The sequence below is a fragment of the Engraulis encrasicolus genome, chromosome 21 (genome assembly GCF_034702125.1).
Source record: "Engraulis encrasicolus isolate BLACKSEA-1 chromosome 21, IST_EnEncr_1.0, whole genome shotgun sequence".
NCBI lineage: Eukaryota > Metazoa > Chordata > Actinopteri > Clupeiformes > Engraulidae > Engraulis > Engraulis encrasicolus.
This window is the reverse complement of record NC_085877.1, coordinates 32,657,576-32,674,009: the sequence shown is the minus strand read 5'-3', so window position 1 is coordinate 32,674,009 and position 16,434 is coordinate 32,657,576. Positions and strand designations below refer to the sequence as shown.

The following is a 16,434-nucleotide window of genomic DNA, read 5'->3' as shown; positions in this document are numbered from 1 at the left end:
CAAAAATCTACCGTAGACATTAAAGGTGCACTGTGTAATATTTTTAGACGTTTATTCATGATGAATTCAAGCAGGATTCATGCTGCCCAATCACAAATGCTACCTTTTTCATGAATACTTACCACCAACAAATTTTAAGTATTCCATTATGACTGGGAAAATTGCACTTTTCATTCATGAAAGGGTGAATCGTCTCGACTGTCTGCCATTTTGAATTTCCAGCAATAGACATATATAGCTGGAAAACATACTGTACTTCGGTCATACTAGTAAATATTAGTTCAATATTTAGTAGATATTCATGAAAAGATCAAATTTGGCAGTAGACAGAACCGTTTCAATAACCAGCATATCTGTTATACTGTTCCTACTCTGGCCACCATCCTACACAGTGCACCTTTAAGTGAGAAATCAAATGGCATACAGAATACACAAGGGGAAAAAAGAACAATACATGACAATGAAACGGACAAGAGGTGAACTGGAAATGCATACAGGTTGTGATAAATTAATCATTAAATTAAAGTATTAGTCAGTGAGAACATTCACAGACCACTGGAAGTGGATACAAATAGATGGATGAAAAAGGTAGAAGTTTTAAAACAAAAACACCAAAAAAAAATGTGGCACAAAAATATCTTCGGGACAGTTTTATGACATTTGACATTATAGCCTCTTACTGCAGACAGGCCCATGGGCCTATTCATGGGGGGTGGAGGTACCTATACAATTGCAAGACGCTAAGGTTAATGAAACGTGGAAAAAAAGACTGCATTGAAAACACAACAAAAATGAACATAGGCATTCAGATTACAGACTCCACAATTCATAGTGTTAAAAGTCTTGCTGGGTGGCAGGGGCAAAAAAAATGGTTGCATTAAAAAATGCTCCCAAAATATAATATGTAGAAAATGTTTGATACTGCTTGTACCCCGTGAAACAACTGGTGCGTAGTAAAATACAGCGGGTCAAGGGGGGAAACAACCCATCTCCAGGCACTCAGTCAGAAATTCTACAAAACATTTTTTAGAAATTTTTATATATCATTTATATAAATTATCATTATTATTATTATTGGGCTGCAGACACCAATGTGTATTAGGCCCAAACACCCTTCATCTAAGTGTGTAACAAACAAAGAAGCTTCTTTAATAAGAATTCTTCAACTGCATTTGAGAGGTCATCTCACTCTTCTGTCAGGCCTGGAAGTGTGCTGTGCTCCTGATCGAGGGTAGGCCAGTGTTGAGAACGATTTGAGGAACCCTCCTCTTCTTCAATAGTTTGCACTACTTTTACTGTAAATGGCTTATCTTAGTCCATATTGAGGTGCACAAATTCTGACTCTCTAGTTGGGCAGTTGCAGCAAGCATATCTTGGTCCTATGGCTTCTCAAAGCCCACATTGACATTTTGAAGGGTTCATTAATTCTGTGTCTCTAATTGGGCAGCTGTTGGTGTGTCCCCTTGTCTGGCAGTGCGGCGCGTACCTGGGTTAGGCTAGTGCTGTGGACGCTGTGCACCTTGTTGTGTATAACATAGCATACATGTAGGCAATTCTTTGTCATGTTGTCATGTTGTCAACTCTTTGTTGAGGCCGGTGTTAACTCCCATCATTCCTCAGTCAGGTCTGGGAGAGTGGCGTGCTCCTGGATGAGAGTGTTGAGGACAGTGTTGAGGACAATACTCTTGTTGTACTGTATATCTCCTTAGTAAGAATTCATTTACTAGCTTTAAGAGCTCATCTCAGTCCTCTGTGAGGTCCGGCTGCGTGGCACGGTCCTGGGCCAGGGAAACCAGATTATTTGCTTCAGATGAGTTGCTTTCTGTTGTGATTCGCTTGGGTGTAAATACAGTGTAAATCCATTACAAAGCCGTGCGGTGTGAGTCTTGACCACTCTAAGCGGTGTATGCATGTTGGCAGCCTTGGTGTAATGGGTAGGGACTGGGACTTGGACTTTAGATCACAGGGTTGCAGGTTCCAATCCCACCCTTGCCTCTCCATACACCCTCCACCCATGGCTGTGGTGCCCTTGAGCAAGGCACCTAACCCCACATTGCTACAGGGACTGTAACCAATACCCCTGGATAAAAAAGCGTCAGCTGAGTGCAATGTAATGTGTCACTCCTCGCTCAGGTCCGGCAGTGTGGCGTGCTCCTGGGCCAGGGCGGCCAGCTCCTTCAGGAACTCCCCAAATAAAATGGCGGCGTACACACGGTTACGCAAGGAGGGCGGGATCTTGGGGCAGCGGGGGAGGGGCCTCAGCCCATGGCCAATGGCAAACCAGCTCTCTCCGTTCTCTCCTGTTCTGTCTGTAAGAAGAGACAGAGAAACGGAGCTCGTTATTACTCTATTATGAGCTATTTGTGTTAAAGGTAACAAAAGAGAGAGGCGAGGGGGGGAGTGGGTGTGTTTATCTGTACTGAATGTAATTATGAGCTGCTTGGGTGTGTGTGTGTGTGTGTGTGTGTGTGTGTGTGCGTGTGCGTGTGCGTGTGCGTGTGCGTGTGTGTGTGCGTGTGCGTGTGCGTGTGCGTGTGCGTGTGTTCACCTTTCTCCCTGGCGGACTGGTCTCTGGCCAGCAGGTACAGTCCAGACTCCCTGACCAGCTCTGCAAAGTCGGTCTCCTTCTCAGCATAGCGCTCCAGCTGATCCCTCACTGACACCAGCACCTAAACACACACACACACACACACACACACACACACACACACACACACAAATGCATACGAATGCATACGGATGCATACACACGCACACAAATATTGTGGTGTGTGATGAAGAGACCAGGAAGGAGGGTGATGAGTGTACTGTACGTGTGCAGTATATTAGTGTGTGTTTTCGCTGTGTGTGTACGGTACCTGCTGCAGAGTGCGTATGCCAGGCTGAAATAGCGTCTGAGAGGAGAGCAGGAAGGATCGTAGAAGGGGCTGGGGGAAGGCGGACAGCTGAGCCAGGATACCCGTCACCAGCAGATTCACCTCTATGGAGTTCTCCAGAAGGTTCTCCAGGCGGGACAAGAGAACACTGATGAACGGACCTGCGGAACACAAAGACCATTGGAGTTACATGTAACGCATTTGTTAAGAAATTCCACTCCCTATGCACCTTTACCTTTACCTCTAATGCACTTTACAAAAAAACTGTAACATTGATGGTTATCTGTAATTGAACTGCTGTCCAATGACTGCTGGGACCCTTTCTGTGTCTACCCATATTTATATTTACTCTAGCCTATGTACCTTGCTGTTGTGTGCTTGTCACTTGTATGTATTTGATATTGGGGATATGCCACGAAAAATTCGCATCGATTATGTCGACATGGCAATAAACTTCTTGAACTTGAACTTGAAATTATGTCACATTTTATTTAGTACATGTTTGCAGAGCAATGCCTATTGATATATGCTTCATGACTTAAATAACGGACCTGCGGAACACAAAGACCAGGTCGGGAGGTTAGGAGTGTCCATATGTCATGTAGTGGTCAGACCGGTGTTCTGTCGAGATGTGTTGCCTCGTCGAGATGAGCGACCGGTCGCCCTATTCGATAGTGGTGTTCTATCGATTTGCGATGCCTCATCTAAATGAGCGACCTTGATTTTCCACGGAAGGCGTTTCAATCGGTCCACGTAGGACTGTTTTAATAACCATAACTTTGTTTATTTCACGGACAGTGGTGTGCAATCGTTCGTGCGGAGTTTAATAAGAACGTGCGGCTGCTGTGCTGACCACTAAAAACCGTGAGCCTCTCGTTTGAGTAGGCCTAGTCCTAAGTTAAGAAATGTGCCATATGAAAGAGAGTTGAGTTTGCGCAAATACTGGAGAAAGCGTTTGGGATCAGGGCCTGGGGTTGTTTAATGCAGTCATTTGCTGTTGGTTTGGTTTCAATGCGACGTGGGCTCGCAAGGCAAATTGCCACATGAACTCATGTGCTATGGGGATAAACAAGCGCTGTTTAGATATTCCCAGATAGCAGATAGCGTATTGTGGCTTTGTTGTCTTTTGTCTGTCTTTTAATGACCGGAATCATATTTTCATAACATCCCCACCAGTGCATTTCTTATTACCATGCATGTTCAGGCATTTTACAATGCAGTCGATTCAAATTCTTGGGTGAAAAGGGTGGAGGGAGCATTTTGACAGCTCAATCAGAGGTGGCGATTTTTTCCATTTTGCAATGAGAACGCCTCCTCTACATAAATAGTCTTTTCTGATCGATGTTACAATGTTCGAGGCTGAGTGTGTGAGCGATTACGGTTAGGCAACAAAGTAGCAAATGTTCGAGGCCACGCTATTTCGCAGATTTTCCAATGATCTGCTGGATGATCCACGCTATTTCCCGTTTTCCCCCAGGGGATATATCGTAACTTTCAGTCCATGACAGTCGGTGATGACTGGTGGTAACCTCAGGAGGACATAGGCTACAGTTTGAGTCACTAAAGTTGACAGTCTCATGGGATCCTATCCTATCGTAACTTGCGGTCTCACAATTCGATGGGCAATCACCCGCGAAAACCACCGCGAGGGTGTGCGCATGCGTGCGCATGCTCAGTAGCGAAGAGAATCACATCTCGATGGGTCGCTCATATAGACAGGAGGACACCGGCGTAATAAAGACAGGCGTAGTAACACCCTCTGCGCTCTTTCACAGGGCATTGATAAATTCATTTGTAATTTGTTTTTCTCACCCCGTCCCACTTACTTCCGTCAATACAATTGTGGAGAGAAAAGTGAAGGTATCAATGCACTGTCGAAGCACGCAGAAGGTGTCTTTATGCGGTAGCACACACTTTCCACAGCATAGAAAAAGCCACGTTTGAATTTACACAACCGAACCTTTTTTTATGACAATGGTCATATAAATATATGTAAACAGGAAAAAACGTGACTTTGGTCACATATACGTAACTACAGAGTACCTTGGAGAGGTACATATCATCTCGTCTTACTTCTGAGAAGAACATATTTCATTGTTAAAGTACGGTGGTCTGTTCTTTTAATAGTCTGAAATCGCTAAAATGTTATCATCAAATCCTATGAAAGTATCGAGATATATATTTTTTGCCCACATCGGCCACCCCTAATTCTTAGCCCCTTACAGCAGGGGTGGGGAAGCTACGGCATGTCTCTAGGGCCGTTTCCAGGCCTTAAGGCAATCTTATCTGGCCCCCGGCATAAGTTTAATGTCAAGTTGTTTCACATAAAATTTGACATGTTTTGTAAAGAAATCTTAAACATTACGTTTGCAATACAATTAAGTTACATTTGCAGGGGACTTTTTGAAGGTGGGGTCTGTTGTAAAGGTGGCCACCCTCAATAAAGACCTGAAGTGCAGGGGGAAATCCAGATTTGAGTTCATAGTACCTCCCTTGGAGGCCTTTATAAAATTTGAAGTAGCCCTCGAATGAAAACGGTTCCCCACCCCTGCCCTAAAGTAATAATACCTGAATCCTTGAAGACCTCAACCTACCAGTGAAGGGGGCATCGGAGCTTTGTTTGAGGCTCCCACTTAAGTCCCCTTCCGGAACCTTCTCCGGCTGAGCTTCGTCCTCGAAGCTCCACTCCGGCTCCTCCGTCATCTCCTCTGCCTCCTCACGCAGGGCGAAGGTCAACCGCTGGACTCGCTCTCGGAACTCCTCCTCTCCCATGATGCTCTCTGGCTCCTGCTCCAGGCTGCGGAAGAGCTCCAGGCACTGGGAGACAAAGTCCTGGGGGTGCTGCTGCTGGTGCTGGGAGTTGTAGTCCAAATGCGAGTGGTAATTGTAGTCCAAATGCGAGAGGACGTTGTGGTCTACTCCATTTTGGACGCATTCCTTGCTAGTAACGCTGTGTGCGTTCCCGTGGTTGTTATTGTGTTCCGTCGTCTCCGAGCAAATCCCGTTGGTCAGGGGTGTGTTCTTCACCTGGTGATGCGTGCGGGCGCGTGAGTGCATACGTGCACTCTGAACAACAACAGGCGGCGGGTTTACAGTGTGCAACGGGTCTCCGTACGTGATTTCCACGAGATTATTCGTGAAGGAGTGCGTGTCCGAATTTCTTTGTGCGTCATTGGCGGTGAGCGAATGCGTGTTAGAGTCCGATGACTGTTCGTTCGTCGGTTGCGTCTTCCTGGGTCTGAGACGAGCGCTCTGTACAGTCACCAGCGCGCTCGACTTGTGTATCCACGTCGTGGGACTGCCCTTCACGCTACCGTCACCAGCCGACCTGTGTGGGCCGCGGTGCTGGTGTGCGTGCTGTTGATGCGTGTGTGTTCGTGACCCATGTGTGTGGACCTCCTCCTGCGTCTGCGAGTCTCTCCGAGCCCCCAGGCCGGCGTGAGGGCAGCCGGGTTGGTGCATATGCTGATGTGGATGGGCATGCGTGCGTGAGGAGTGTGTGTTGGCGCCTGGCGCGTGCGAGTCCCTCTGCGCCACCAGGCTGTAGACCAGCACGTCGTCCTGGAACTGGTCCTCCTCCACGTACGAGCCCTGCACCAGGGAGATGGCACTGCGACGCATCTCCACCAAATGCTGAGGGGGGTCCACCACGGATGCGGCTGGCTTCCCCCGATGAGAATCTATCAGAGGCAACAATGGTAAAGAGACAATATAATATAGGGTAGGGCTGCACGATAATGGAAAAAAATCATAATCACAATTATTTGGGTCAAAATCATAATCACGATTATTGTTTTTTGCAGATGTTTTCAAAATTATAACAAAATGAAATATAACCAAGAATGAATTATATACGGGATGAGCAAAATAAAATTAATTGTAATAATATAAACAACAGCATGGAACTTAGATGAACAGATCTCTGGCCGGAAATGCCAGCCTGTCAGTATGTTCTGGCTTCAAGAACGCTCTCGAAGGTAGGTCACTATTGCCACGATTAAATCACGATTGAAATCACGAGTTCGATATTACGATTTTATCACGATTTTCGATTATTTTCGATTAATTGTGTAGCCCTAATATACGGTATAATAACAATAGGAGCCCTGCTCCACTAGCCTGATTATCATCGACTTGCAAATCTCTTCGAGACTTGGACTGACCAAGAGCATAACAACTAACATTTCCATGCAATTAACTTTTAACAAACAGCATGCTTGACCCGCCTCCCTTGGTCTACTACTGGTTGTTTGCTTCTCGACAAAGTAGGAGGAGTTTTCGATTTTTCTGGAGCTCAGACACGATGTTTGTATTTACATTGCTCTTGGCCTGACTCGAAGCAATGCTGAAGGTTTTGCGTCACTAGGAGGGCGCGGCCTGGCTACTGCTCCATGGAGATGATGCTGCATCACTTCTCCACCAAATGCTGTGGAGGCTCCACCCCTGATGCTACTGCCTCCCCAATAAGACCATGACAAAAAATACATATTATATTACGCATATTATATTATATTATATTATATTATATTATATTATATTATATTATATTATATTATATTATATTATATTATATTATATTATATTATATTATATTATGCATCTCATCTAGGTACAACATAATATATATAATATTGTATTATAGTATATTGTAACTAGTGGAAATGCATAATAAAATGGCTCCCCTTGCCATACAGGGTAGGCCTATATTCTAGTGTAATGTAATAGTCTATTGCTTCATGAAGTCAGGGCCTCCTCCTCGCCCCCCCCCTTACAGTACCTCCATCCCCCTCGCCTCCGTCGTGCTCCATGCCCGGTGCAAACATGTCTTCCCACTCCAGGTCCTGGAGGAAGTATACGGATGGAGACGCCCTGGGGCTGGGGCTGGGAGACGCCGAGACCGACTCCGGCACGGGAGACAGCGTGTGGGAGAAGCTGGTGGAAGGACAGGAAGTCATTAGTTATTAAAGGCAACTGGGCTTCTTAGTTGTAGTTTGAAAGATATTTCATCTCTTCACTAAGGGTGCGTTCAGGCTGACGGAAAACCATGCCGGTGCCGGTTCCATAGGCCTATTCATTAATTTATTCACATTGAGTCTTGGTCTGCATTGCCCACAGATATAGAGTTTGTTTTTCTACAGACAAATCTTAGACAACGACAACAACGTAGAGATCAGCATGTTCATCCGGGTCACACATGGTTAATTGACCCACGTAGTGCAAATGCTCCAACTGCAATTGGTGCAATAATAAGCACTGAACACACCTTAAAGGTAGAGTATGTAATGTATTTTAGTAGTTTAATTTCAGAATTCATGCACCCATACTATCTAGATGTTATATGTTTCATGTGAATTCATCACCACCATCCTTTTTTCATTTAAGCGAGTACATTTAGGGTTTAACCCCCAAAAAATTGATACAAAAGTTTTTTCATGTTTTTTCATGTTTTTTCAAGTTTTTTCATGTTTTTTCATCTATTACTATTGGACCTCCTAAATGACTCTGACTTTGGGAAATTAGTTATTTTCAACATGGCTGCTATAGACTTATTATAAGGGCCGAGAGACACTCCAGGTGAATAGGCCAAAAAATGTAGCTTGCCGATAACACCATGAAACTTAACCCGGTGATTACTCACATATTTGTGAGAAAAAAATGTATTGCTAGTTTTCTGATATGTTATGTGTTAATATGGTACGTAATTAGACTATGTCCAATTAAATATGCATTACATTTCAAAATGCAAAAACTCAAAATCTGAAAAAGCCAGGCTCAAAATTACTCTTGTATTTTAAAAAATTGAAGAGCAGGAAACTGTGGCACTCCGTTTTCTTATTTTTTAATAGTACAATGGCAAATAGACTATCGTAATAGACTATGGTCTATTTGCCATTGTACTATTAAAAAATAAGAAAACGGAGTGCCACAGTTTCCTGCTCTTCAATTTTTTGATGTCAACTTTATCCACACACTGTTAGAGCACCCGTGTCAAAAGATCTGGATCCACGCAGCGCTTCCGTTTTTTCCTTTTTTCTACTCTTTTATTTTGTTTCTATTAAGCCAAAAGATATCTTCAGAAGAGAGTATGGACATCTCGTTTTGTTTTGTAGTAAATCTAAAGATCTTTGTGCAGACACGCCAGCTTGCAATTTTTCACCTCTCTTAAATTACAATAATTAAGTTTTATGTTTCTCAAGTTCTTCCAGATATTTTATGAGTCTGGTAATCATTCTTAGCATGCATCATGGCAAGGTCAGCTGTCCTCAACTCATAGCCTCTCCACAGGGGTGTCCCAAGGCCTGGTGCTGGGACTCCTATTTGCCATGTACACCACGTCACTGGGTCATGTCATCTGTTCTCACAGATTCTCATACTACTGTTACACTGATGAAGCACAGTCATATCTGTAATTTTTGACATATGACTCCATGGTCTACGCACACCTTACCATGATGATATGAAGAGTTCAGATGCAAAACCCCATAAGTGCCTTTTCAGAAAATAATCTTAATTAATTTTAAATTAATACAAAGCTATCAAAATTGCATATTTTTGTATTTATTCATGTAATATAACTATTTGTATTATCAAGCACATGAATGTAAACCAAACCAACGACGGGGTTCTATAAAAATATAGAAGTGCAGGTCTTCAGAAATGGAGGGGGTTTTGCATCTGAACCCTTCATATATTGTTATGGTGAATAACAAGTTCTTTGCAGAAAGTCAGTAATGCACACTTGCTCAAAGGGATTTTTAGGGTCTTATTAGTAATTACAAATAATCTCTATCCATGGACCATGTGTGTGTGGGGGGGGAAAAATGACTAAGGAGAAAATGGCTCCTAAATACTGAATATGAAATTAGCATGAAACAAGACAGCATTCACAGCTCAGAGAAATATGCATTAGCCTGACAGTGGGCTAAACCCTTCTAAATGCTCCATTAATAGGAGGAAATAGCCTACTGTAGCAAGTAAAAACAGCAATGATCCCCTCACAATCGACTACAAAATTATTTCAAATCTAAATTCTACGAATACATCAACACCATAAGCATGAAAATAGACAAAATCACGACGGCAGATAGAAAATGAACTGTACCTCGTCGCGAGTAACTCGCGCAAAATAATTTGCAGTATAAAATAACCTCCGCGATAGAAATGGCACAATGTTTCAATAGTAGACTACACCATAACACATAAGAACACCAAATAAGAAAGTGTAGGCTACTCACGTTTCTGGACACACACAAGACATAAGATAGGCTAACTAAACAACATGTGATTATCTAAACAACATGTGAGTAAACATTATTTTTTCTATGACCTCTGGAGTCGCGGCCCACCTGCCATACTGCCGCAGCCCACCAGAGGGCCGCGGCCCATAGTTTGAGAATCGCTGATCTAACCATTTAGAACACCACGGCTACACACCCAATTTCTCTCACTAAAACGACCTGGATGAATGAGCATCTTCACATACACCCCCGCCGACAGGGGGGGACTAAGGAGTATGTTGTCCTGGGACAAGGGAGATAGGGGGGCCCAGAATTGGGTCAGATGACTTTCAGATGACTTTGTCCCGGGCCCAGAAAAAGCTGTCAGCAGCCCTGTTCACATACCTGATGAATGGCAGCACCATGTCCTCTTCCTCTTCGACTGGCCCTTGCTCTTCCTCCTCTTTCTTCCTCTCCTCCTCCTCAGCCTCCTCTCTGCTCCTTCTCTCCCGCTCCTCCTTCTCTCTACTCTTCCTCAGTTGTGCCTCCTCCTCTCCTCTCTGCCTCTCCTCCTCCTCGTCTCGATACTCCTGTGGCGAGGGCTTGAGGCCGTCGTACGGAGCTGACCACACACGACACGCATGGACGCAGGCAGCGATTACCTGAAAACAGAGACACATGCACACACACACATATACATTTACACACTGATCAATCAGGGCAATGCATTGAGAGACAAAACAATGGTCCAAGCAAACTGGACCAAACTGCATAACATGACCTCCAAATACATACAGACTGCTGCACATCGATTAGACACATGCACACACACACACCCAAACACACACACACACACACATTAACACACAAAGCTGTGTACCTGCCGTGCCTCCCGCAGGTACTGGAGGTAGTTGCTGTCCGTCAAGGGGTCGTTGCCTAGGAAACGCCAGTAGCCCACGCTTGCCCCACTGATCAGCAGCTCGTCCAGGCCTGGGACAGAAGAAGAACTCAGAGATCAGGAATTAGGAAAGGGGTAAAATAGCAATTAGTTTGACATCATCTACAGCAGGGGCTCTCTTGCACTGCAAATGTCAGTTACCAAAATATTTAAAATAATCATTTTTAAAGGCGCACTAGGCCATTAGAAACACTAGGTATTGCCACTACCCTGCTCATTGGAACTGTGCTGCTTATTACCAAATGTGATCTTTAAATGAACATTTACTAAGTAATAAACCAATATTTAAAAGCATACCAAAGTACAGCCATTTTTGCAGCTAAAAATGGCTATTTCTTGAAATTCAATGGCGGACCATGGAGAAGATCCCCCTTTTCATGTATGAAAAGTGTGATTTTCTCAGTCATAACTTAGAATTTGATGGTGGTGGTAAGTATTCATGAAATAAGTAACATTTGTGAATGGGCAGCATGAATTCTGGAAACAAGCAACTAAAAATCTTACACAGTGCACCTTTAAAGCAAAAATTGAGGCCTATGTTGGTACAGGCCTTTTTTTGTTAAGGTTGGGCCTGCTGTATAATGTTGTTGCCATAACGGTGGTACATGGTGCTTTTATGTTTTGCATTGTAACAATGAAGAAAAGTGCCTTTAATTTTGCCTTTAAATCACCTTGGCAGAAAACCATGGCAAGCATCTTCTATTGGATCTACTAGACTACTTAAATGTTAAGTGAACCTGGTTTACTACTGAATCCTGGCCCACAGTTTAGAGGGGGATTATTATATTTTCATTATAAACAGTGGACTGAGTCAAGCATGTGAATATAGTCCTAAAACTGTTTTTTCCCCAGTATTTTTTTGGTTCCCAGAAAAAAAATACTGCATTACCCATGTTCAGGAAGCCCTCGGTGACCTTTGACCACAGGATGCAGTCCTGCTGCATGTCCTCCTGGTGCAGGAAGGCCGGGGTGAGGGAGAGCAGGGCAGAGGCGGTGGCCGAGTAGCAGTCCCTCTCGCGCAGCCTCTCTCTCTCACCACTCAGCACATGTGAACAGGGGATCAGGTACCTGGACACACGGACAAGCAGACAGACAGACAGACAGACAGATGGACAGAAAGACAGACAGACAGACGGGCGGACAGACAGGCAGACAGACAGACAGACAGACAGACAGACAGACAGACGGGCGGACAGACAGACAGACAGGCAGACAGACAGACGGACGGATGGACAGATAGACAGACGGATGGACGAACGGACAGACAGACAGACAGACAGACAGACGGACAGACAGACAGACAGACAGACATATGGACAGACAGATGGCCAGACAGACAGACAAAGACACACACACACACACACACACACACAGAGACATAAAAGCATAAACAATCACAGAGAGAGGATGTGTGAGCAGGGTAGCTGGTACCTTAGAAACAGGCACACAGCCAGAAAGACAAACACAGACAGACATGCAGGCATTCAAGCGCACGCACATGAATCACATAGTAAAAATGCAGTGTTAATCAACACTTAGAGATAGACAATACTTAAATTGACTCTCTTAAATGTATAAACAATGTATTTTATTTGTGCATGCATGCAAGTGTGTGAGCAGCACACACACACACACACACACACACACACACACACACACACACACACACACACACACACACACACACACACACACACACACACACACACACACACACACACACACACACACACACAGACACACACACACACACACAATGTATTGACTGATCATAGGAATCAAAGGCTCATAAAAAATACTCTGAATAAAAACAGAATTGTCACATACGTTGTCACATACTTGTATTTAACATTGACAAATACAGCATTAACATCACAATGAACAACTGCAAGCCAATGTCTGTGTGTGTGTGTGTGTTTGTGTGTGTGTGCGTGTATACGTGTGAAACTCTTAACAAAAGTATGCTCCGCCTGGCCACATGCATCTCTTAACCAAGAATACCAGCCACCACCCTCAAGTCGGCGTTTCAGAGTTCCCCGATTCAACTGCAACAGACTTAAACATGGCTTCATACATCAATCAATACTTTTCCTGAATGAGTGGTAACACTGCATAGTGTTATTGCTCCACAATGGGAATATCTTCAAATTATGTGGGTTGTATGTAATGTATGCATGCATGTATGTCTGATATGCTTGTGTCCTCTGTTCTGACTGTTGTCTTGTGATGTGATGTTATGTCTATGTCCTGTCTTAAACGAGTCTTGCACAGGGATGCAAAATGAATTCCAGTGTAAACTGACAATGAAGTATCATGGCATTGCATCGTATCGTGTACGTGTGTGTCTGCGTGTACGTGTCGGTCCATGTATGTGCTTGGGTGCATGTGTGTATGCTGTGCCCACGTGGGTGTATCTGTGTCTTGTTTCCACGTGCGTTTTCACCTGAGAATAAGTTGTAGCATGACGTCCTCACAGTGTAATCCAATTAGGGTGCGGAACAGAGCAAGTGACACCGTGCCCAGCTACAACAGAGACCAGAGAGTTACATATCCACACACACACACACACACACACACACACACACACACACACACACACACACGAACGTGCACACACACACGAACGCGCACACACACACACACACACACACAGACACAGACACACACACACACACACGAACGCACACACACACGAACGCGCACACACACACACACACACACACAGACACAGACACACACACACACACACACACACACACACACACACACACACACACACACACACACACACACACACACACACACACAGATCCATGTAAAGACTCTTCTCACAGGTTCTCTTCACATCAATCTAACTCCACACACCTACACTAACCTTTCAGAGGTGTCAATCTGGTCATCTGAGTAACCAGTTCACCTGTTTACTAACGACCAGTTGAGTGTGTGGTGGTTGGAACAAGTTTGTGGTGGGTTCTAGTTAAGTTTTCAGATCAGTTATTTTTCATATAAAATACAGGACTGTCTTATTGTTGTGAAAGAACACAATGACATTTGCTTGGCTGTCTAATAATTTTACTCACACCGACTATGCTAGCATGTCTTGGAAGAGTTAACTAGATTTTTAGAAATCCACACACAGACCACTTGAGTTCTCTCGCAGATCACCACTGGTCCTCAGACCACATTTTGAGAGCCACAGATCTCCAACATTGCAAATTCTAACAAGATCGGGACCCAGACCATTCTGAGCATATCCAACATATCGATGAAGTGTGTTTGACACAAAGACACACCAGTTCAGTTAGCAAGTGAGTGAAGGAATGGGGGGTCTGATTGTATCTTCAACCAGAAGCACACGAAGGCATTTCAGGAACGCAAGCTAGACAAACCCCTTTTTATATCCCTCTGAGAAATGTGTTGGCAATGCGAGTTGGGCAGACTTACAGATGCACTGTGTAGGATGGTGGCCAGAGTAGGTATTGCAACTATGCTGCTTATTGAAACTGTGCTGTCTACTGCCAAATAATGACTAAATAATGAATTAATCATTGCGAGTATGACCAAATTACCAACGTTCTGTGACTAAAAATGTCTATTTATGGAAATTCAAAATGGCAGACAATGGAAAAGATCCCCCTTTTCAGGAATGAAAAGTGCAATATTCCCAGTCATAATGAAAACTTGGAATTTGATGGTGGTGGTAAGGAGCACTCATGAGAAAAGGTAGCATTTGTAAATGGGCAGCATGAAGTCTGGAAATAAACTACTACTACTAAAAATATTACGAAGGGAGTTGCAGTGGCGATAGCCAGGCTTTGCAGTACCTGGAAGGGCGTGTTGATGCGGCTGACCAGCGTGTCCAGGATGTGCACGTTGTCGTGGCGATGCATGAGGATGAAGGAGAGGAAGGTGTGCAGGAGGGCGGGGTCAGAGATGCTGCGCAGGAACAACTCCAGGTAGGCCGTCGACGTCATCACTTCCTCCAGCGTCAGCTGAGCCAATCACAATGCAGAAACATGCACACACACGCACACGCACACGCACACACACACACACACACACACACACACACACACACACACACACTGACTGGTTAATCGGGACATTGATGGCAGGGAACTATAAAACAATTTAGCAAAACATACAAGGATACTGAGTAAAGGCAGAGCAACCAGAAATGTATGCAAATGTAGTGGAACCATGCTAACACAGGACCATCTACAAACATACAGACTATGTCTTGTGTATTTCTCCATCATGCACAAGCACGCACTCACCCTGGTCAATCTTGTAAAAAAAAATGTACCAAAAGCATGTACAATAGTATCGCATAATTCAGTTTATATAGGCCATATCGAACTAGGAGTCTCTCTCCCTCTCTCTCCCAACTATCTCAAACACACACGCACAGAGGCCTAGACAGAGGCGTTGTGGCTTAGTGTGGCTAGAGCATTGCACCATTCCACCAAGGACCCGAGTTCGATTCCGACCTGAGGTCATTTCCCAATAATACCCTGTGTCTCTTTCCCAATCCTCTCCCACTCCGGCCACATCAACTGTCCTATCTCAGTAACGCCTAAAAATAAAAAAGTAAAACGTACACACAGGCATGCCCATACCTTATGGAGCGCTGGAGCAACAACAGGCACAAGGAAGCCATTATAGATGTATCCTAGCAACTGGGAGCGAATGGAGGGGTGAGCTACCTGTATGAAAAAGAGAAAAACACAGGCAAGGAGACCGATTGAAAGTTTAAAGACTTCTTGTGTGTTTATACTTGTAGCTTGTTTCAGTGTTTGAGTCTTTTACAGTACACAATAAAATTACTATAGTAATTAGTGTGTGTGTGTGCAGGCGCGGAGTGGCCATCGGGAGATCGGGGACTTGTCCCGGTGGGCCGCGGCCGCGAAATAATTTACAACGGCCGTATAATATTCTCAACCGGCCCCAAAGCGTTCAGACGTATTATATTATCAGCTGGCCTGGCGTCGAAACCAATGCTATTAATCAAGTCTTGATTTCTAAAGTCGTTGACTCAACAGTATATATACCGTTTACCCGACCGCAATACCTCAGTGACGGTGTCAAACAGTAAATTGGCCACACCCCTTCTCTACTGATAATGTTCATACACCGTAGATCGCGGAAGTTTACTAGATCTTAGTAACATAGTTTCGTTTTCAGTATTTCAAGAACCTGTGATATTTAGATTGGTTACCAAGGAACGGAAATATTAGTCAGTTGTGATTTATTTTCCGATTTCCACATGACTGTTACAGTTTACAGTCTGCCACTCCAGATTCTCTTGTTCTGTGGTTATTGACTAGGGTTACGAACATACTCCACCAAGTGGTAAGGAAGTGAACTGCAGCTAAGCAGGAAA

General features: G+C 44.2%; 1 protein-coding gene across 1 annotated transcript in view; it reads right to left on the bottom strand.

Annotated features, from left to right (window-relative positions):
- Positions 1-2,118: 2,118 nt before the first annotated feature.
- The window catches only part of LOC134437377 (FHF complex subunit HOOK-interacting protein 1A-like), a 28,796-nt gene continuing 14,480 nt past the window's right edge, over positions 2,119-16,434 (bottom strand). Inside the window, exons 7-17 of the mRNA XM_063186870.1 lie at positions 15,671-15,757; positions 14,876-15,043; positions 13,495-13,574; positions 11,941-12,119; positions 10,974-11,083; positions 10,658-10,755; positions 7,654-7,808; positions 5,471-6,556; positions 2,859-3,037; positions 2,549-2,669; positions 2,119-2,309 (exon numbers count right to left, since the gene is read on the bottom strand). Of these exons, the coding sequence (XP_063042940.1) occupies positions 2,119-2,309; positions 2,549-2,669; positions 2,859-3,037; positions 5,471-6,556; positions 7,654-7,808; positions 10,658-10,755; positions 10,974-11,083; positions 11,941-12,119; positions 13,495-13,574; positions 14,876-15,043; positions 15,671-15,757 (2,454 nt within the window). The remainder of the gene's footprint in view (positions 2,310-2,548; positions 2,670-2,858; positions 3,038-5,470; positions 6,557-7,653; positions 7,809-10,657; positions 10,756-10,973; positions 11,084-11,940; positions 12,120-13,494; positions 13,575-14,875; positions 15,044-15,670; positions 15,758-16,434) is intronic.